Genomic DNA, 23524 nt, shown 5'->3' on the forward strand with positions numbered 1-23524 from the left:
TTACCAGCAGCACAGGCAGCTAAGAACTTTTCGCTCTTGCACAGCTTTTTTGCTATAAGATGTGTACAATTTCTGTATGTCTAGTAAAACAAAAAACAAGACAACACAACTTGTATGGCTGGAAACAAGTTTCAATTCCTCTGCTGTTCACACACAGCTCTAAAGCCCCAGGCAGCCCTTATACTTTAAGGACTGGCATCTTCCTTCTGCCTAAACCAGTCCGGTACTTTACTCAACAATACCTTGTTATCTAAAAAAACACAGTCCATTCTGCCCAGCCATTCCAGCAGCTCCTTCTTCTCTTGCTTTCTAAATCCAGTTAATTGAATGATCCGTTTCTGTGCCCCACTCGCCGCCTGTTAAGAAGGGAAACAAACGAAGAGAGAAGGTTACCAGGCGAAATACACACCCAGGGAACGGCGCTCGCACGGCCCCCGCTAGCACCTGCGGGCTGTTTTCCGATGGAAAAGGGGGAAACCACCCGTCAGGCAAACACTGCCCGGCAGCCTGAGACCCCCGAAGTGCGGCCCGCACCGGCCGGCTCCGCGCAGCCCGCCCAAGCGCCTGTGCCGCTGCCAGGGGTGCGCCCCCCCACCCCACGCGAGGAGAAGCCGCCGTCCCTCAGGGCAGGCCCCAGGGGAACCCGCCATGGAGGCGCGGCTGCTGGCCGCCGGACCCGGGCGGTGGCTGCGGGGACGGAACTGCCGGCCCCTCCACGGCGGCGGGAAACCCTCCCGCCCGCTCTCACGTACGCAGGTCATGGGGGCGGCCGGGCGAACCGCGTGGCAGGCGCCTTCTCTCCCGCCGGGCCGAGCCGGGAGCCGCATCCCGCTGCTGTTCTCTCACGCGTTCCCGCCTTCCATCCCCCCCCTGCCCCGCCCCGCCCCCGGATGTGGCGACGCGGCCGTTCCGGGCCGTTGTCACTGACGCTCCGCGGTCGCCGGGGCTGTCGGCGCGGAGCGGCGGGGGGAGCCCGGCCGGGTAAGTGGCGCCGGCGGGGCTGCCCTTCCCCTCGCCTTACCGTGCGGCCGGGCCTCGGCGCCGAGCGGGACGGGGCTGCGGGACGCTACCAGGCGCCATGAAGCGCCAGGCTCCCCGTGGCGGCGGCCTCCTCCTCCTCCTCCTCCTCTCCTCGGCGGGGGTACCGCGCAGCGCCGAGGCTCCTGGGGAGGCGGCGGCGCATCGCGGCCCGGTGGCTGGCGGGTGCCCGCCCCCGCGGCGGGAGGGCAGCGCCGGCCACCCTCTGAGGCGACCCCGGCAGGAGCGGTGCTGCGGGCCCGGAGAGGAGGGGAAAGCAGGGGAAGGGAGGGGAGGGGTGGTCTTCCCTCAGGCCGAGGGGAACCGGGGCCTCAGGGGTGGGGGCGTGTGGCGGAGGGCGAGCGGGGAAACACGCCGGCGCCGCCTCGGGAAGTCTCTGAAACGCGGTTCCTGTCGCTCGGCGGAGTTAAAAGGACTGGCAGGCGGTCTGGTAGGGGTGTGTGCTGCAAGACGGAAGAGACCCCGCTGAGCAGAGGACGCTGGAGGAGCCGGGTGGAGTTCGATGTAGGTGCAGGTTGCTGTGTGGTGTCCCCCCCGCCCAGGAACAGGCCAGAAAAGGCACCCGGGATCCCTGATCCTCTCAGTACGCTTTTCCTTGTCTCCCGGAGAAACTTCCCAAGTGCCGGCTGCTCCTCGGGGCCGATGGCCAGGCGCTGCCCCAGACACACCATCGAGCCTCCTGTTTTGGTGTTGCCCCCCCCCCCCCCCCCCCCAGCTTGGTGCTGACTCTTCATGACGGGGCTCAGCGCTCGGGGTCTGTCTTTGGGGTGGTTTTTTTGAATTACAAAGCCACACAGAAATGTCTAAATAACGTTCAGACGGTACCTCAAGCACTCTACCTCGAATCTAGAAACGCCAAGTTTATAACTGCTCGTGAAACTTCAGTTTGGTCCCTGGTGTTCTTGAAAGGTGACTTTTGCCTCGATCCCTGTGTCCTCTTAATGCACTGAGTGGATAACACACAAGAAATCTGTTAGTGCTTTGTGATGAATAAAATCAGCTTTGTAGAACTCTTTTCCCTTTTTATTCCTCTTTCGTATATTTGGAGAGCAGAAGGCACACATCCTGATTCACCAAAACCAAAACAAAATCTTGAATTGCCTCCTTAGAGAATGGAATATTACTCTCCCCTTCCATAAAAATAATCTTATGAAAAAAAAATCTTATGAGGTAGTACATTTTTGTACTCATTCAGGTAGCGGTTTTTGTTTTTAACACCTGTGGACTTAGATACATAACAGCAGTACTTTCACAAGAGCTGAGTAGCTGTTGGCTTAGATCAATAGAAACGATGCTTTGAACTCAGCTACTAAGTGCTATGGACCCATGGGTAGTCCTGTGGAAAGAAAAGAGAAACCACCGAAGCTGAAACTTGACAGCACACTGGGCAGTTGGTTTTAAGCCTGTCTGAGTTTCCCAAGTGCCAGAATGGGAAAGTAGTTCTGCTGGGGCTCAGATGAGTCTTGCGTTGCTGCTTGTGAAGTCCCCTGGTACCCTTAATGCTTACTGTAGTTTTTCCCATCTTCTGTGGTTGGACTCTATCATCTAAAGGGTCTCTTCCAACCTAGGTGATTCCATGATTTCTAAGATTGCAGGTATATTTTTGTATGCAAGCATGAAGAAGTAGCCATCAACAACCTCTGTCGTTAGCTTTTGACATAAGTGGCACTTTTAAAACCTATAAACATCTTGAATATTCAGTGTTAGACAGCTGTACTCACTGCTTGCATTTCTTGATTGACAGTGGAAGTAAACTGCATTTTCTATTTTGTACCTGTTGCACCTTTATACCTTCACTATTGTCAGTACTGTAAAGGTGTTGATTTTAAATCTTGTAACTGGAGTACAGAAAATCAAAAAGCTGTGTTTTAGGAAGTGTAATCTGAAGTTTAGAGCACACAATCTATTGTCCCAAAACATATTTTTAATGATAAAAATTTATCCTCTCTAGAAACTAGGAACACATTCTATATGAATAAATAATTCTGGGTAAATTGAAAAGCTGAAATAATTTAATACTAATTTCAGCCCAGAAAAGCTGAAATAATTTAATACTAATATTTATTATGGTTAACAATTTGATTCTCATTAATTGCTACCAAGTAACAGCATTATGCCACAGGGCTCAGAAGGCTCTCAACATGCTGGAGAAGTCTTCAGCATACAGTGCCATAAATTTCAGCACACAATACTGTAAACCAGCTACTAGTGAAGAAGTTGCATACCCATACCATGGCCATTTGTTACCTTTGAGAATTAAATATTTCCTAGGGCTTTTTGTTTGTTTTTCCTTGTCTCAGGCACATAAGCAATGTGGAATCAAAGTAACCGAGACCTCAAGCACTGGACTTTAAAAGAGATTGTTATTTTGGTGTAGCTTTAGGAAATTGAGGACACGTTTTTACCTTCGTTTTAGTGATTTGTGATAAGTTTGATTTCACTTACCTGCTCTATTAATTTTTCATAATAAGGCTAAAATACTTTATGTAATGCTTTATATAATATTTTATATAAAAATACTTTATACAATACTTTATTCTTTTCCTTTCTTGTTGTGATCTTATCAAAGTAGCCAGGCATGTTTTAATTCTTATTTACAAGGGTTATTATGAGGTCTCATGGGTCTAGGGAGCAGTCTTTTCAACTGGCATATTTTTCACTACCTTGGGTTTCCTTTTAATGGGTTTGTCAAAAACATGGTTCAGGTTCTCAGTATTATAAACTGTTATAAATATATTTAGGCCATTTGTCTCTGTTTTTTAGATGGATGTCCACTTCTACACTTTATCTTCTAAAGGACACGTGACAGCTTTTATAACAATCACAAAAGTGATTTTTCAGTGCTACACAAATCGTATTTCACTTCGAAAACTTCTAAAGACATTGTAGCTATCAAGAATGGCTGTACAGCTCCCACATCCTCACTTCTTTGAGAAACCAAGGCCAGAGAAATAAGTATTCCTTTTACTCTTTCACAAAAGCAGTTTACTTACAGCATTTCAGGTATGCATTTCCTTCAGACTTCCAAACTTTTGGTCTTATTTCTCGGAGAGACAAAACCAGAAATTTCGTTTTTGTTCCACATTCTACATTTCTACCTTTTTGTTTTCTTTATGTTCTACACACAATTATATTACTGCCTTGAAAATTCACTTTTTACATAGGTAGCTATTTACATCACATAATATATGCCGTTATCAGGCCTCACTGGTGTTGCCGTGATCCATGTGATCACTGTTGAACCTTGTCCTTAAATCTCAGCCTGTTTCTGCAAGCCTCCACCACTTTATCCTTCAATTTGCAACTTGGGGATTTTTTGAGGGGTTTTATTTTGCTCTTTAAGTCCCTCACTAGCCTTTTTACTTTCAATGTTGAAAATTATATGTAATTTATAGCAGTAATTGTGCTGTTGATACAATCCATGCATAAACATCTTTTTGGCTGTGAAGCATCATCTGAACGTTTTATGTTATCTAGTGGAGAACAATTTTCATTGTGTGCCTAAAATATTTTCCATCATACAAAGAAGTTTGTCAGTTGACTGATGAACAACTTCAGAGTTTAAGAAAATATTCATTAGAACTTTTTTCTTCCCTTGCCTCAACATAACGTGTGTTTACTTGTTTAAGCAGTATTGTTTGACAAAACAAAAACCCCATTACCATAGTGTCCTCGTTCTGGCCAGACCAGAGTCAGCCTCCCTAAGCAGCCAGCACAGGTGAGATGAGTTATCCCAGGGGAGCTGAGTTAGCCAGGTGGGCTGTTACCCCACCACCTGACATCACTGCCCCATAAAATGGGCTGGTTGGGGAGGGGCAGGGGTTTGGTGCCTCCAGAGCAGTCTGAGGATGGCTGGGGGTTGTCTTGGGCCTTGCATCAGGCAGCACTCTGTAATGATCTGGTCTGTGAGGTTCTCTGCATTATCATCTGGTGTGAGTGTAATTTGCCATTATTGTTCCCCTTTCACTGTGATTTTGTCAGTAACTGTCCCTATCCCACCCCCAGGGACGCTCTGTCTCTTTCTCCTCCTGGAGTGAGCGAGCAGTGTGTGGTGCTCGGCCGCTGCTTGGGGCTCAACCACCACACACAGGCAAATTTTAGGTAAGCATTTAGCAACCACAGCTGTATATAAAAACAAAGCAAAACAAAAAACCACCAAAACCCCAACACTGAACCAGGAGCTACACTGAGATGTCAGTCATAAAAGTTAAAACAGTATGACGTGTCTCCACGCTGCCTTCAAGTGGAGGAAAATCTGGCTTTGTGCCCTCCCTGTTCTAAGTCCATTTCGTAAGTCTTGTCTTCAGCACAAAGCACTGGCTCTGGCTTTTTCCAAACAGTAAAGGAATTTAAATTTTCTTCTGTAGTGATAAGGGATTACAAGAACTGGAAATAATACAACCTCAGTAGAAATCCATAGAGCTGGAGTAGCCGTTCTGTAAACGTACCTGAGGTTTCTTCTGTGAGCTGGTGGAATATAGGAGTGGCAGAACGAGTGTTGTGAAAATGCTTTTCTTCAAGCCTTACTGATTGGGTAAACTCCTAACTTGTCCTAACTTTGTCCTTATATTTAAAAAGACCTTCTTTATGGTCATTTCAGGAGGTGTAATTCGTGTTTCTTCCATGTAACCATTTTTCTGATGGCTGTAAGCTCAGCCTGTCTTCTCTCTCCTTGCGTTCCTCTGCCCTTCTGCCAACTGTCTAATTCCATTAGTGGATGTCAGTGAATCACTGTTGAGGGACACGTAACGGTGTTCAGCATTTTTTCATTAACTCTTCTGTAAATGATTCCTAGCTATGTGCTTTGTGTGTGAGTTTACTCATTAACAAATTAGTGAACTGCATTCCATTAGTGCACTTTCAGTCACTTATGCCTAGGAATGAGGATTTCTTTCTTTCTTTCTCTGTTCTTTCTTACAAAATACAGTGGAATGGTTTCATTTTGCACTTAATACTTACCACATACAGTTCAAGTTGGTTTTGCCTGGCATGAGTTGGTCCCTGGCTGCTTGGACCTTCTTTCTTAATTGTGCTGCTGTTCTCCTGCCCTGACCTAAATCCACTGTACCTCTCCGGAATACTTAATTGACCTAATTACCCCACTGACCTTCTAATATTTTCTCGAACATAGGAGACCTCTTCTGGTGTGATCAGCAAATTTTACTTCATCAAAGTCCTTTCACCTTGGGGTTTTTTTTGAGAATCTCTGTACGATCATTCAGATTGTGTTTGTTGCTTTATGCTTTATTTTTGGGCAGTGTTTTAGACTGCTTTTTCTTTGTCTGTTGTGCGTTATTCTTCCCTAAGTAAGTACAGTCAGAATGATGAATGTAATGGTAGCAGAAATTACATGTTTTTCTTAATCATTGTGTGTTGATAAGTAGCAATGTATGTACTCAGAATATTCCAGAGTGGGTTCTTCTTTGCAAAAGGTGAAGACAGTTCTGGATAGAAAGACGAATGCTAAGAGAAGTAGGAGAAAATACGGCATAAATTGTAACAGGGAAGATAAACAAAGGTGCAGCAAGAGCAAGACAGTATCAAAATAGCCAACAGTGTGTTACTGTTGTATCTATTTTATCAATATGTAACTGGAAGGTTATATAAAACCCTGATGTATTGGACCTACATTTGAAAGTGAGGTTAACAGAGTATCATAATGGATCCTTGCAACTGTTTAGTTGTCCTTTAAGGTGAATCCCTGGTCATCAGCAGATCTTGTGTTGTTACAGCTGTGTTTGTCATCCATCCCTAAGAATTCCAGGTTGTGGTGGGAGGCAAGCTTACCCTGAGATATCAGCATCTCTTTGGTGTCTCGTGAAGACTGCAGTAGGAGCATGCAGTACTAAAACAATATCATCAATAGTATTTTATGGAGTTTTTTATTTTATCAGAAGTCATTGTCTCATAAAAGCAGACAGCATTCACCAAAGAGTAAAACCAGAATTAACTGTCAGAGTAATAAAAAAAATAGATCATATTAATGTAGTAACCTGTTGCCATAATGAAGTGGGTTTCTCTTCTGATAGGCAGTGAGATCTGTTTCAACACAAAATAAGCTGAACATCCATAATTTTTATTTTTCTCACTGAACCTTGTGAAGAATTAATTTGGATGAACGAGAAATGTTGCTTCATGACTCATTGTTTCCCATCACACTTGTGGACTTGGGAATTAAGAGAAGTGGGGTTTTGTTACTGTGACCACGGTTCTGCTTGGCTTTGACATGCCAGACATAAGACATATAAGTCATTCTCCCATCCAGTGATACCACTCTACTCTTTGCTGTGAAAGAAATGTTTCAGGGGAAGAGACAGCAATGTCCTTTAGTGACCTGTACCCTTGGAGGTCCTCCTGAAAAATAACCTGAGGATTGCAGGAAAAAGGTGGCTGGATCTTTTGCAGACAGGGTGCTTCTGTAGTCCCTTATGCACAGAAGAAGAAAAGGCTTCCTTCGAAGCAATGGCACAGACAAGTTCTCTCCCTCTTTTCTTCCACTTTTCCAGTGATGCAATGACATTTATTAGTGTAGAAGGTTTTTGCTGTCAACGGTTCCTCCCATCTGGAGTGCCACTATTGACAGAAGGGCTGTGTGGTTAGCAATGTTACTGCTTGTAAAGATCATCAGGAAGGGCTGAAGTAAGAGCAGGACTAAAATCCCTGATTCAGAACAGAGTATCTTTCCACAAACTGTTGGGGACCATGAAAGCTTTCTTCAGGAAGGCATTATGAACTTTTCCACAGAGGTGTAAATTGTCTACAGATGCCAGCCCTATTTCATTCCTCTTCCTGCTTCCCCACTCCCAGCAGCATCCTCAAAAATGTTATTAGGCAGACCAGAGGAGAATTTAGGTACCCAGAGTCCTAGTTCCCTGTAGTTTAGAGGTAAACAGGAGCCCCCTGGGCAGAACCTAAGAAACCACTCCTCAAGAAGAGTTGCTAGTGGCAGCAGTCAATAGGATACAGATCTTTTCAGTAATTAAAAAGTTGTGAGTAGAATGATTTTGGATACTGTTGTCCATCTGCAGCTAACTCTTCCCATGTTTTAATGTCAGAAGGCTTAAAGAAGTATTACTGTTCCACTCATGGGATTGTAAAGACAGTATGGCAGGAGAGGGAACAAAATGAAAGAAGAGCAGGATGAGGATTAATGGGGAGACTAATTAGGAGAAGTGCATGTGTAGCATATTGGTCATGCACGCTGTAAACCTTCAGAGGTAAATGGTAGATGCTGATTGAAATGTGGTAAATTAATATGGCAGGTTTTTAGTTTAAACATTTAGAGTGGCTTGCAGGAAGTGATTTGCAGCAATCTGTGGAGGCATAAAACAGGTGAATTATTTTCAGAGGTGTTTCCATATTTAAGTTACCCATATGCCAATTTTTTTTCTAAGCAAAATGTCCAAGAGACAATATAGAATTAATCTGAGACGCTGCATCTAATTAGAAATGTGTATGTGTACATGTGTCTGCATATAGGATGGTAGTTTGTGCTAAACATGGGCTTTTCTTGAACAGGTAAAAATTATTTGCTAATCCAGCTGATTTGTTACAAAATATTTTAGAGTATTGACATACTGAAGTATGATTATAGGGTCTATGCAAAAATTTGGGATTTTTTTAATAGATAAATTGGAGTCATTTTATAAGGAATTAAATGGAATATTATGTTCCATGAAGAATCTTTGATTAAGAATCTTTGGCGTGGTTTTCTTCCCCCCAATGTCCTTGTCTACAGTATACTTTAAAATTTTACTGAATATGTGATTAGTGGAATTTAACCACAATTTGTGTTATATTTATTCCTAAAAGCATTCTTTTTCACTTTATTCTTTCATCAATTCAGTGAAGCTTCTGCACTGTGATTTGAGTTTTGAAGATCCCAGTGGTAGAAGAACTACATTCTTACCGGGCTGAGGAGAAAGATTTCCATGTTCTCACAGGCAGTGGTATTTTAAGATGGAGTTTGATCAGTTTTTTTACTAGTTATATGTCTTTTATCTGTTGGAAGGCTGCTCGAGGAATTCAGCACTCTGATGGGTCATGCTTCAAATACCAGCTTAACTTTATTTATGCACCCTTCTATAGCCTTTAGTTCCTACACCAATATTGGTCTCTGCCTAAAAGTCTGAGTAATGTAGTTAGCAATTCTTCCTTTTATAACTAAATATGTCAGCTAGCTGTCAGCTCTGTGATGTGCCTGATCTTCCTTTCTCTTGCAGAATTCAATTCAGTATCAAATCCAAGTCATCTGAATAGCTTCAAAAATGCTGCCAGAATGTTGCTCTCTTGCACTTTGTGATTTCCTCCTAATTTTTTAAAATTTCACGTTTGACAAAGCTGAAACCCGTGCACATTGTTGATTAATTTTTATTTCTTGTTAGTTAGTGTAGGTGGGATAATCAGAGGGAATGTTTCTGCTTACGATTTCAGCTTCAGCAAATACGCTACTTATTTAACTTGTCCAAATATGTTGAAAGTATTGAATTTTAAGGCAAAAACATTCACAGCCTGGAAAGGGAACACTGACAAGTTCAGTCAAAAAGGAAAAAAAGAATAATTTATAAAAGGAACTGTAGATAATGATGCCATCCAGTTGTTTTAAAGTGCATCTATCTCACCTCTAATGAATTAGATTTGTCAACAGCATATGTTTTATGCACTGCTTCTAATGAAGTGGCATCCCGGCACCACAGCGTACTTTGAGGTTTATTCCATCAAAGCTTTTTGCTGTCGGAAAGTAGACCTTTTTAAATAATAGATACTAAAAACTACATTTAAATAACATTAAGGTTGTGACACAAACACCAAATGACAAACTTCTGGCAATTCAAAGTTAGGGCTGACAACTTGTCATTAACTTGCATTGTTGCTTTTTTTAAAAAAGAAGCGGAATCGCATGATTTAAGGATTGAATGTCAGACTAACTTTAAATTTCTTGGCTTTTGTGCACTGGAGTTACAACCTTACTGTCATTTTTTTTATTGAGTTTTTTTTTGCATAGCCTCTGTTTCCAGAAAAATAGTAAAAGCAGTGGAAAAAAAGTGAAGGTCTTTGTTGGATTTGTTCTTAATTTAAAATAGAGATGTGAAAATATTGGTCAAAGAATAGGGACTATTCCATGGTCAAGCATGCAGTTGTTTCAAAATTCCTTTGTTCTTGTCTTTGCTGATTCCTTTACAGAACTTCTCAGTTACAGGAAGTTTAGTCCTGGGGTATTTTAGCTAAAACCCTGGAAAGTGCTAACAATTCCTAATTATTTTCAACATAAAGAACCACTTTCTTTTTAATTAATAGTGCTGAATAAACCAAGATTTTAATACATGTGGGAAGACTTGTAAAAATGTTTTTAATTACTGAAAATATTGTGAAACAAAAACAGGTGAACAGGATACCTCTTGTTATTTCTTACATATGTTTTCCCATTTTGTTGCTGTTAAACATGATGGCACTTTATGTTTCAGGTGTGTTAGAATGCAGGTGTCAACACAAGCCTTCCAGTTCCTCCATAGAAATAATTTCTCATGGTCTGTAACTCTAATGCGTGCAATCTATTATGTTTAACATAGTTTCCTCAACTTAATCTAGCATAAACTGGCACTACAACAGCCACTCACTGTAGTCTCCTACCCTGTGCCACCATCAGTGCTTATAGAGCTACTTGGTAAATGGGGATAAATGGGCTCAGGCAGGGTGAGTGGCTGGTGCAGAAGGACGCCAGGTTTTTTTTGGCAAGCTAGTTTTTAGCCACCTGATTTTATTCGCTATCCACAACCATTACTGGATGCAGCAGTAAATCTTTACTTCTTTTAACACAGTCATAGGATCACAGAATCCCAGGCCAGTTTGGGAGGCGAAGTCACGTACCCCATCTCTCAGGTAAGGGTTCCCAATACGTTACCTCAGCCAGCCGCCCGGCTAAGGGGGAAGGGTCTCCTCCTAAGGTTGGAGGAACGGCTCCCGGTACGAGCTGAGTGCCAGGGCTTTTATTTGGTTAATTTTGCTGACGTGTGTGACAGGATGCAGGGCTGGGCCTGACATCTTCGGCCCTATCTCTTGCATATTCCCATTGTCTTGGCCCATTGAAACCAAATGGACACCCCTAGGGCTTGTCAAACAGTTTGAGTAGTGGTTTGATTGGGACTCAGGACATATGTTTGTGGAAGGAAGCCAAGGCTTAGCAAGGCTCCATGCAGGTTTTTCAGGTTGTGTGAAGTGCCCGCTTCAGTCTGTTTACACACAACTCAAGTCGGAGCCATCTACACAGCTCCCCATGAGGTGTCTCCGCCGATAAAGAGCTTAAAAGCAGCCCAAGACTGAGTTGTGTATTACAACTCCCCGTAGGCCACCTGCTCTGCCTGGGCACTACTGAAACCTGTGTGTGTAGCTCAGCCTTACAGGGTCCCTCCCAGCTCAGGAGAGTCTGGGATTCTGTGATTCTAAATCTATCTTCTTTCAGTCTGGTGAAGTCCCCACTGACTGGAAATCAGGAAACATAATGCCCATTCTAAGAGAGGGGGAAAAGGAAGACCCAGGGGTCTACAGGCTGGTCAGTCTCACCTCTGTGCCTAGCAAGATCATGGAGCAGATCATCCTGGAATCAAATTGTGCCTGACAAATCTGGTGGCATTCTATTATGGAGTAACATGGGTGGTTGACAAGGGAAGGATGACAGAAGTCGTCTTTTCTGGATTTGTGCAAGGTCTTCAGCATTGTCCATCACAACATCCTTGTCTGTACATTGGAGAGACACAGATTTGAGAGATGGACCATTCAGTGGATAAAGAACTGGCTGAATGGTCGCACTCAAAAAGCTGGTGTCAACAGCTCAGTGTCCATGTGGAGCTCTGTGACAAGTGCCATTCCTCAGGGGTCAGCATTGGGACCGATGCTGTTCAACACCTGTATCAATACCTTTTAGTGGTCCCTTTATCAGTGGTCCCTTTATCTAGGGACCCTGCTCTGGCAGGGGGGTTGGACCCGATGATCTCTCGAGGTCTCTTCCAACCCCTACAATTCTGTGATTCTGTGATTCTGTGACATGGACAGAGGGATTGAGTGCGCCCTCAGCAAGTTTGGAACAGGCTGCCCAGAGAGGCTGTGGGAGCCCCATCCCTGGAGGTGTTCAAGACCAGGTTGGATGGATCTTTGGGCACCCTGGTCTAGTGAGGGTGTTCCTGCCTATGGCAGGGGGTTGGAACTAGGTGATCTTTGAGGTCCCTTCCAGCCCAAAGCATTCTATGATTCTAAAAAGCACTGCCTCTTGTTCTGTCACTACAGGCCATGGTTAATTCTCTGTATATGGAATGTTCATCTTGAACTTCCAGGGCTTTTGTTTTCAGAGTTGTTTGTTCAACAAGTGAGAGACCAGAGAGCAGATTATTCTCAATAAAACTGCTGTGCTATGTAGATCTTGTCTGGAGTATTTCTTATACCTGCCATATGCTATTTTGGGAGATTCTGTGGCCTTCTAGTTTCCCATCCTCTACATGTGTTCTCTCTGTTGATTTTATACCTTTGGAACAATGAAACAAACTGCTTTGTAGCACCACTGTTTGTATAACATCAAAAATGGAGGTTCTTAAAGTTAAAACTTTTATTTTTAACATTTTGAACTTTGACTATTATTTACTGGTTGCAATTGAGCAACTGTCTTCCAGTGTTTATATAAAGCTTAAGCATTTAGGATTCATTTCTGTGAAAATGTTAGTTCCTCAGATACTAGCTACTATAATTGTTCTGCCTTCTTTTTTACATAGGGCCACTGATGAACTGTTTACTGACTGTTATGCATCGTCCCTTAAAACTGAAAACAAGAAGATTTAAATTACAAACAGAAGATACTGACTGAGGGTATGTATTTATGTAAATTCTGAAACTGACTTGCTGGAAAATGTAAATGCTTGAAACATTCAAACTGGGTTGTTAGAGTAGATCTGTGACGTTTATGGTAAAGTACTAATTGGTACTAATAAAGAATATATATGAATTTTTATTGATTGAAGAAAATGTAGGGGATGCCACAGATAAATTTAAGAGCTTTTAGATAGTTATACACAAGCTTTGTTCAGATCAACTGTTTTATAAATTCTTATGTCTTTACAACACCCATATAAATTGACTAGCTCTTTTAACTATTGAAAAATGGATACATATTAACTTTGGATTAGTGTAATTTTGTGCAGGTCTGAATAAGGTATCTCTCTGTAGTGAGGACTTACATGGTTATTGCAGAAGCTCATTTAGAGCACTCTTTTTAAAACGCATATTGTGATTTGCAACATTTGCTTCAGTGCAGCAGTCCCCAATATTTATTACATTTGGCGCAGAACGCAGTCTGTTCTGTAATACAGAAACTCTAATAACCTCTCTTGACTCTGTGAAGGAAGAGACAGAAAATGTGGCCTGTCTCTCAAGTTGTCCGAATCTCTTTTCTCAGTACAACCAATCTGTTTTCTCTCCAGTGTTTATAATGCATTGCTGTCTGTGCACAAAAGTCTAACTTGAATAAAAACTTGTAATCACTCTGAGAAGAAATGGCTTAGGGAGATTAGTACAGATAAAAAAGTGAATTATTTGAAAAAAAGGAATGTTTTTAATGCTACTTGACTGTGAGTGTGTGAGTTGTGTCAGGTAATGCAAATAGAGACAGGGGGTGGTGAGGAATGCAGCCCACTTGGTTCTTTGCATATATAAATTTATCCTTGGTGCATGCTGTGATAGAAGAAAACAATGGAAGAATCATTCCACTCAGCCTTGATATCAAAAATCACATTATTTCTTCAATTCTTAAACACTTAAAAAGCAAAAAAACTTTAATTCTCCTATTTGGAACCAACATAGTACTCATATATAAAAATAGATTTGGTAACAAATCATGCTTCTGAAGGATATTCTGGTAGAGTTGTTACCATACTCAGTTTTGGGCAGTTAAATTTTAAAAAAATACATATATTAAATCTTAAAAATGTGATTGAAATATAAGATTCCAGCTTGAAACTTGTATGGCATGGCTTATTTAATTTTTAAATTTACAAAAGTTGCAAAATGTTACACTATTAATATAAAGAAATTTTCTAAAATTTTAATGTGACCCAAGGAAAAAAGTTTAACTCCTTTTTCTTTTGTCTGTGATGTCCCCCTCTCTTTCTCTCTAGAAACTTTAAATACAGCCTTTTAAAAAAAAATAACAGGATCTTTTTGGTCCAGTTTTTTTCTGAAGCAAAAGATTTATTTCATGTGATCAGCCAGTAGTGCACATTGTTTACACTGTAGTTCTACTTCTTGGCTGGTTGCACAACTCATTTGAGTCCTGTAATTATGTAAGAATTATCACTGTGCACGGTGTTCACTTGTAAGATATTTATGAACACTTGCCTTCTGAATCATGAAACCAAAGGCTAAGTGCTTTCTGCGCTGGAGAGTTTAATGTAAATGTCTTTACAGTAGTTGTTTGAGACGATGGGGAGGAGGAACCCTTTTCTGCATCACAAATCCATTGATTGTCTTTCCTCTTCACACAGTAATTTATGGCCTGGTCTGCTTCTAAAGAGAGATTTATTTTCCCTTGTGTGAATGCGTTTTGTTATGATTCCCTCCCCACCTTTTAACACCGTTGCCTCTATGATACTTTGAAATAGTATTCTTGACACTGTGTTGTCCCAGAAGAGATGCTAGAATCTATTAGAGTTCTCTGTGAGTATTCTCAAATCATACCCACGTGGCATTTCCATGGCATATAGAGACTAATGGTATAGAGGTAAATAAACTTCACCAGGAAGTATGAGATGGTTCTTTCATGAGCTGACAGCTGCAGGGCTCTTAATTGTCCAGTGATAAGGAGCTCCAGGCTGGAGTGGGAGAGTTTAGTTTAAGAGATCCTTCAGAAGAAGGAAGTTGCTTTCACTATAACTGTTCCTTTATTTTGCTTTCTTCTTCAGCAGAAGTGGAAAAATATTGGGGATAAATATGCTTGGTGATGCATCTTTTCACTTTTGTGGCATCACAGTTGTGGTGACTCGCTCTTCCTGCCAAGGAATAAAGATGCAACATTGATAATGTAAGTTCTCCAGTGAGACAAAACTGTACTGAAATTCAGAGAGGATACTCTGAGAAGATAAAGGCTACTTCTGAGCAACTAGTTGAAAGAATCACTTATATATGGCTTATGAATTAGTAACGGCTCCTGTCTGGAAAAAAACCTCAAAACACAACACAAAAAAACACCCTAAGAAAAGTATGTAGTTTCCCTGATACCTACAGAACTGCAAAAGAGTTAGACACAAAGTTTCTGTTCTACAGATAGACATCTACAGGTATCTTTCCTATCTCCTACCTCCATTGTGTTTGGTACTGCTTAAAGCCTAAATTATATATAATCTCTGCTTTTTTCAGTGCATAAATCTAGCTGGTATCAAGAAAGAGTTCTGCTCTGGATTCAAATTGATAATTAACTAGAAGTCAAGACATAGTCAAGACAAAGCATCTCAATTAAAGAGGCATTGTCATAGTTTAACCTGTTGAAGCTAAAATGACCTCACAGACGGTGGGGAGAGAATCAAAAAGGAAAAAAGAAGTGAAACTTCTGTGTTGAGATAAGAGACCATTTAATAGGACAGGAAAAGGTGATGATAATAATAATAATAGAACATCCCAAGCAAGTAATGAACAGCACGGTTTCTTACCACCCACAGTTGATGCTCTGCAAGGCCCTGAGCTGACCCACCTTCCAGCTGCCCCCCAGTTCTACACAACACATGATGCTGTATGGATGGAACATCCCTTGACCAGCCTGGGTCAGCTGTCTGGGCAGTGTCCCCTCCCAGCTTCTTGGTGACTCTCCTTTCTCCTTAGCAGGGTGGTGTGAGGAGCTGTAGAGTCCTTGGTTGATGGGCAACAACTAAACCACCCTGTGTTATCAACATGGGTCTCCTCCTAAATCCCAAGTGCAGCGCCACACCAGCTGCTGGGAAGAAAATTGCCTCTACCTCTGCCAAACCCATAACAGGCTTAAATCAAGGTCATAGAATCACATTCTTGTCAGTGTTTTGTCAGAGTCACAGAATCCCAGACTGGTGTGGGTGGAAAGGGCCTCAGAGCCCTACCAGTACCCCACTGCCATGGGCAGGGACACCCCCCTCCAGCCCAGAGTGCTCAAAGCCTGGCCTTGAATCACAGGATCCAGTGGTAGCCCCAGCTTATCTGCACTCAAGGATGCTCTAGATCCACTGTCCATGTTGCCAGCAAAGATATTAAACAGCACCAGTCCCAATACCTACCCCTGAGGAACACTACTCATCACTGATCTGCACTTAGACATCAACAGGTCCTTTTAATTAAAACTGAGAATACCATTTGTCTCTGTGTTATTCGTATTTCTTTTTTTTCTCCTGTAAGTGATCTTTTGATCACATCTTTCAGAATAAAAAAGTCATATGGGTCCAATCTCATACAGACAATGTGGTGGAATCAATATCTTCCTGAGCTTCAAAACCTTGCTTTGTCTAGCACTGCTAAAGGAGAAAAATACAGTAAGCTGTTAAAACTCTTCCTCTTTACTAGGAAGGAAAACAAAATGAAAAGACAAGCACAGGGATGTCTGTGCAGGAAGATAAATGATCATGAGGAGCCTGTTGCCAGCCCAAACAATTAAAAAAACCAGTAAAAAGCTGCTGTATTAGTAAAAAGCATAATGTCTTCTTCTGGAACTCTGAACACCACCTAGGCATATACCTCTGCATGTCATGGGCTTCTTAAAGATGGGCCCTTAGTGTTTTGGTGTCTTCTGACTCTGCTTATGAAAGAGTTTGTTAAACCAGCTTTGATTAGTCTTAAGTTAGGCCTGTGCATGAGACAGGCAATCTCAAGTTCTTAAATACTTTACCTAAGGCATAGGAAGCATTTTGTTTTCCCTTTTTATAGCTAGTAACCTTGACTGCAACTTTAAGTCAAAATACTAAGAAGCAACAGACTTCCAGATGATTAGAGAGAATGGTGTGTCCATATGAAGAAAATATTTTATATGAAAATATATTATGCTTTGATTAATTCACATAAACTTCAAATAGAATGCTAATTATACAGCACTGTGCCTCATCAGAAAAATCAATTACTTTTAAACTGATGTATGTGAAGCAGCGAGTTACGTTATCAAGTTTACTTTGAAGACAAGCCAAAAGAGAGGGAAACGATTACAGATCACATTCTTCTGCAGAAGCTCATTTGCCTTGAACATATTTCCTGTTGTCCAATTCTAACCTTCCTTAGACTGTTGCTGGTGTAGTGGAATATAAAGTTGCCATCCTCAAAATTCTGATTTATATTATGTTCTAGCAGCAACCATTTGGTGTACCTTAGAAATGTAAAACAATACTAAAACAGATCCCATGGGATCTACTGAATTTAAATTATTTGTATAATCTTTCTCTTAATTCAGTTTATGACAGGCAATCATCAACTTTTGCAAGTGATTTTTTCTTTGACTTGAAAGTGCCGGCTTCTTTAAACACAATTACAGTTGTTGGTTTGCTAATCCTGTGAGTCAATCTACACTAAACAAGAAGCTTATATCAAACCCTTGGCAGCTTCAGTGAAAATTAAAGAGCATGCTTTACTGTTGAGATTGTCAAGAGTGGAAATAATATTTGTCCAGTCGGACAGCTTGCTTTTGTCGTCGCTAAATGAAAGTTGAGATTCTGTCTCTTCCTTGAAAGCTTCTGTGTCAAGAAGGTAATTTGGACTGTTTGTGGTTTGACAGGGATTATTAAAATCAGATGAAGTGAAGGGAAGGAAGGGTGAGAAAGCAAAATTGACAGTGACACTCTCTATTATTTGCAGCTTGGATCATGATGACTGTGTTGATATGATAGATTCTAAATGTTAGGTTCACTGTTGGGATATGTTAAGCAGCAAATACAGTAAAATGCAGTTATAGATGTTTTTTCTGACTTAACACAATGCCATCCAGCATTTATGTTCATTGGGAAATTTGAAAGGGGGAGTGTAGCAGAAAATTAAAGACTAGTGGGGCACATGGAAGGAGAAAGGGAGTGGTTCAGAAAGAATTTAATTTTCTCCTTCGTGATTTGATTTAAGCCACAAATCTTTATCCTTTCTTTTCTTTTGTATTTTCTTTTGTTTTTTCTTTTCTTTTCTTTTGTCTTTAGTTTTGTCTTCTTTTCTTTTCTTTTCTTTTCTTTTCTTTTCTTTTCTTTTCTTTTCTTTTCTTTTCTTTTCTTTTCTTTTCTTTTCTTTTCTTTTCTTTTCTTTTCTTTTCTTTTCTTTTCTTTTCTTTTCTTTTCTTTTCTTTTCTTTTCTTTTCTTTTCTTTTCTTTTCTTTTCTTTTCTTTTCTTTTCTTTTCTTTTCTCTTTTCTTTTTTCTCTTCTCTTCTCTTCTCTTCTCTTCTCTTCTCTTCTCTTCTCTTCTCTTCTCTTCTCTTCTCTTCTCTTCTCTTCTCTTCTCTTCTCTTCTCTTCTCTTCTCTTCTCTTCTCTTCTCTTCTCTTCTCTTCTCTTCTCTTCTCTTCTCTTCTCTTCTCTTCTCTTCTCTTCTCTTTTCTTTTCTTTTCTTTTCTTTTTTCTTTTATTTTCTTTTTTTCCTTTTTTTTCATGCAGCTGACTAGTATACTTAGGAGGCAATAAAATTGAGGATTAAGAGTTGAGGGAACAGGTCATAAAACTTCTTTTTCCTATGACTTGAATTTTGGTAGGAGTTTTTTAGCATTAATGGTTTTGCATAAAGTGAGCTCAAGACTTAAAGATTGCTGTTTCACATCAATTTTTCATGGCTTGCATCTTGCATGTTATTTTTAAATAGTGATCTTTTCTGCCACTTCGAGATAAATAATTTAAAAATTTAAATTATTGCAATATTCATATAGCTGAAATTTTAATTGCTGAAGATACATTAGCTACACAGTGTATGCATCTTTTGGTGTCTAGTGAATATACAATGTATTATTTATTCTTAATCCTTTGTTTTATCTTTTGGTCGTATAGGTAAACTTTCATTTTTTGTATAGTCAAGGTAGTGCAAAGGTAACAGTTTTGATTAATCAAATTTGAAGGTTGCTCTCATTTCTATTTTGTTTCCTTTTTTGTTTTCCAGTACAGGAACTTTGTGAAAAATTCTATTTTTGGGCAATTTTCAGTGTAGAATCTTAGGATTTTATAGGAAATTAGAGAACAGAAAGGAAAGCAGGTGACACATGAAAGCCTTTGCTGGGATTTAGCATAGCCATAGCTTCATGTTTTTCAGTCAACATCGTGCAGCGTTTGAACACTTAAGCCATGCCAGTGTAGCAAGTCTTGTATCTCACCTTCACCTGTCATCACAGCAGAGTGAAGCAGATGAGCATCAGGAGTGATTCGTCCCCCAGAACAAAAGGGTAAGGAGAGCAAAATGACTGAGGGAAAAGAGGTTGCATAGAATTGTTTGCAGACTTGCAAAATTTAGGACTTGCAAAATGCCAGAGGGTGGTGTTGAGGACACGGTGGGGACACTGGTAAATGGAGCACACATGTGAGAGGAAGGTGCCAGACCCTGATGTGGGCTGGAGGGGAGAACACGAAACACAACCAACCACCCTGAAATAGACCCTGAAATAAAAGAGGGTTGAAAATGTGTGTCCAGGAAAACCTTAGAGGGAAGTAAAAGACACAGCAGGGAGTTACTCCATATGCTCAACAGGAGTTTTGTATTTGTAGAAGCACATACTTGTACTGTCAAGAAGTTAGATTAGAATTAGAGTTTTCTGTTTTGGTGGAAATAGCACCTACCAGCCCAAGGTCCTGCCTCACCTGCAGCTGATGCTACACATAGTAAGACTGTCCTTAATCAGAAGATCTCACAGTATTAGTAGGAGAAAGGAAAGGGGAAGAAGAAAACAGTATTCCTGGTTTAGTCAAATTTAAAGAATAGGAGTAAGTTATTTACCCAACCCTTGCTCTGTAGTAGAGGTAGTAGTGTGTAGTAGAATGAGGAATGGAACTCTCCTCATGAGGCTGTGAGTAGAGCAAATGAATGTGTGTATTTGTCATATAGGGAGTTAGAGATTGCTGAGTTGGTAGTGTATAGAAGACAGTTTCACACTTTTAAATAATAGTTTACATGAATTAACAGTACATTATCATTATTAAACAATGTTACAACAGTCCTTAGCAAGCTTATCCTAAACTGTGAGTGTACAGTACCGGAAAGCTAATGCAGCACAGGTGCCATTGAGGGTTTGGGTCCTTGATGTCTAAGTTACTGAAGCAGCCAGTCTCAAGCTCTTTAATAAAGGAAAGCATCAACCCAATGATCAACTTCCCACCAGATTTTTTCCTTTGTATTTTAGGCTTCTTGCCCTCTTCCTCAATGAGATAGAGAAGATGTCATTTTTTCTCAACAATAATTGCTTTTATTTTTAAGTATTAGAACTTCTTCCTGTTTTGCCAGGCACCTTTTCTGTTTATTCTGGAGGATTCTTCTAATTCCAACATACATATATCCTGCTTTATTTCCATACTTTTCTCTAACCTTGCACATTTTAGTGTTTGCACATTTTCTTGAGCCCCTTTCATGCAACCGTACTGCTCCTGTTTAGCTGAGTTACAAAATGCTTACACACTTTCAGCGGTCACGTTGTTAGTAGCCTTACAATGCTGTTGGATGCTTACGTGCTGTCAATAGTTATGATGTTTTAGTGACCTTGTGTCTCTCTTCTGTGGAAGGAAATTTTATGACATGCTTGAAATGGCAGAGGTGGGCTTGCTGTGCCTGGAAGCATAGGTTCAACGGTCAGTTGTGGCTGTGAGATGGCATTCTGATGTTAACGCTGGATAGGAAGTTCCAGAGCACCTCAGCATTTCATCACCTGACAAACAGCAATAATGGAAGTTAAAGACAAGTGGGGTTACCTGGAGAGAAGAAGAAGGAAGCTATCTGCCATTTCATGGCCAAGTGTCTGTCCATACCCTGTTACCTCCTTCAGCTACAGATAGGACACAATTAATTGTCAATAGCATCACGCTACAGCTGCTTCTTATGTGGCCTGTTGTTAACTAATAACCATGGTATGAAAGTGTAGAAGTGAAAGATCATCACTTTCAAAAAAATTGGAAGGATTTCCCTCTTTCCCCTGTAAGAAATAAATTTCATTTGGGACAGTGATAAATGTCAGCTCCATACCTGCAAATCTACTTTTGTATCTCCATGTAATCATTTGGTGATAGTATTCCTTAAATGCTTGCTGTGTACAAGTACTTGCAACTTCAGAAATAACAATTTACAGAGTATGTAATTAGAAGAATATTTTAAATTCAGGTTACAGTTTGCATGGATTACTCTAAGTTAGTGCTGAGAGCTGACCTTCCTGAATGCATAGATTTTACCATGTTGCTCAGTCAAATGCTCCTAATGTTTAATATAACTGTATTATGTTGGAGTCCATCTCTGTTTCCTTCTGCCTGGTATTTGCCAAAGGGGACATTAGCTGGATCAGGCTACATTCTGAAGAGCAAGGAGAGAGAATAAATTCAAAAGCTAGCATTTCAGTATTCACAGTATTTCCAAATGCAGAAGGTACGATACTTATTTAGAGGTTCAGATCAGAGTAGATCAGAGGAGATGCACCTGGCAAAGGTGAATGTGAATTACTTTGTTTAGTTCCAGAGTTAATTTCAGATTCCTGTTTGCTTTTTCATGTTCCTGTGCAATATTTCTACAGTTTTATTCTCGACATAAACAACATAAATGCATTCACAATTTATACAATGTAGTATTTTTATTGCAAGTATAATACATGTGTTTAAATTTTGCACCTAATTATATAATTTTTTTCAAGAATCTGTTCGCATCTTCATAGAATTTTCTTGACTCTTTTGGTAGGTTTTTCCATGCCTTGCACTTGTGTTTCTGAGTAACTTCAGTTGTCAGTAGGACAAAGGGAAATGGTCATTAGTTGTTTAATGGGAGATTTGTATTGGAGATTAAGAGAAATTTCTTCCCTGAAAAAGTGGCCAAGCAATGGACCAGACTTGCCAGAGCAGTGCTGGGGTCACAATCCCTGGAGGGGTTCACACTTGCAGATGTGGCACTCTGGGACATGGTTTAGTTGACATGGACAGACAGTTGGACTTGATCTTAGAGGTCTTTTCTGCCCTTAAGGATTCTGTGATGTTCTGTTATGTTCTATGATGTTCTTATGCAATATGCAAATCAATGTTTTGAGAACTTATTAAGAAACACAGATGTTAGCAGTGACATAGTTCTCATTCAGTGGAGAGGCATCCCTCTGACTAGTATATAGTTTGCCACTCTGGTTCTCATTCCAAGCGAGGTTTCAGAAGTGCCTGATGAACATAAAACTCTCTTTAATCATAACCTGTGTCCTGAAATCCTCCCTTGGGCTTTTGTTCTGGCAAGGTTCACATCCCTTCTGTCAGTAGACCATTCTGAATGCAGTAGCTGACACCTCCCAAACGGGTTTAATGTCAGGAAATAGCTTTCATGATTGCTTCAAAACACTGTCTTGAGTCTGATGAGGTCTCTTCAACTCAGCTGGTCGTTCATGCTCCGTTGTTTGTGTCCTGGGTTTTGGCTGGGATGGAGTTAATTTTCACAAGAGTCTGGGAGGGGACACAACTGGATAACTGATCCGAGGAAGCCAATGGGTTCATACCATGACATTGTACTCAGTGCATAAAAGTCCTTAAAATCTCTCAGAACGTATTTGTTCAGTATAAATGGTGCCAAAGTGTCTCAGAGTCTTCATCAGGTTGCCCTTTCTGCTTCTGCCTATCAGAGGTGCTTCCCATTGAAAACATCCCAATTGTTATTCATCTACCAGACAGCAAGCATCCTATGGGCAATTCAGTTGTCCCAGGACAATCAGTTCATCTTCCTGCAGTTAGACAACAGGCAGCCTCAAAGAGTTGTGTCCTTATTTTTGCCGAGGTGTTTTCCAAGTGCCTTATCTAGATGTCTCTGCAGTCCCTACTTACTAAATGCCCTTACCATAATTATGCCTCTTGTTCTGCTCATTTATCACTCCCACTTTTATTTGGTTACTTTTTGTAAGAAGTTTTTTTGGAGAGTCACTTTCTACTACTCGACCAAATACTCTCAGGCAAAATAATTTGTCTCTTCTGGGCTTCATCATGAGTTTGCTGGTATACTTTGAATAAGAGCAGGGAAGTTTTCTTTTGAATTCAAAGGTGGAAATTGCATCCATAAGATGATTTGATCTGTTGGCTGCTTTGAAGATGTGAGTGAGAGACAAGAAACATGATGTTTCCATTGCATATTCCTGGATGTGGAGTGCAGGGGAAGCAAACAGATACTTGTTATTCAAACAAGACTTTGTCTTGCAAGCTTGAAAACACCTAACATGTTCTAACTCATGTGTGTTCCAGCGTATATATTGTACATGGTAAAAGAAAGTAGGGTGTCATTACTTTGTTTTGGAGTTTTTTTCTGAAGGAAACAAACAGAAACAACAGCTTAA

At 40.7% G+C, this 23524-nt stretch overlaps 1 protein-coding gene across 1 annotated transcript in view; it reads right to left on the minus strand.

Annotated features, from left to right (window-relative positions):
* SLF1 (SMC5-SMC6 complex localization factor 1) overlaps positions 1-840 on the minus strand; it is a gene marked incomplete at its 3' end in the record, with an annotated part of 43194 nt that extends 42354 nt beyond the window's left edge. Inside the window, exons 1-3 of the mRNA XM_084277925.1 lie at positions 753-840; positions 243-356; positions 5-80 (exon numbers count right to left, since the gene is read on the minus strand). Coding sequence (XP_084134051.1) covers positions 5-80; positions 243-356; positions 753-827 — 265 coding nt within the window. The 5' untranslated portion in view covers positions 828-840. The remainder of the gene's footprint in view (positions 1-4; positions 81-242; positions 357-752) is intronic.
* Positions 841-23524: the final 22684 nt, after the last annotated feature.

This window comes from Gallinula chloropus (genome assembly GCF_964237585.1).
Source record: "Gallinula chloropus genome assembly, chromosome: Z".
Taxonomy (NCBI): domain Eukaryota; kingdom Metazoa; phylum Chordata; class Aves; order Gruiformes; family Rallidae; genus Gallinula; species Gallinula chloropus.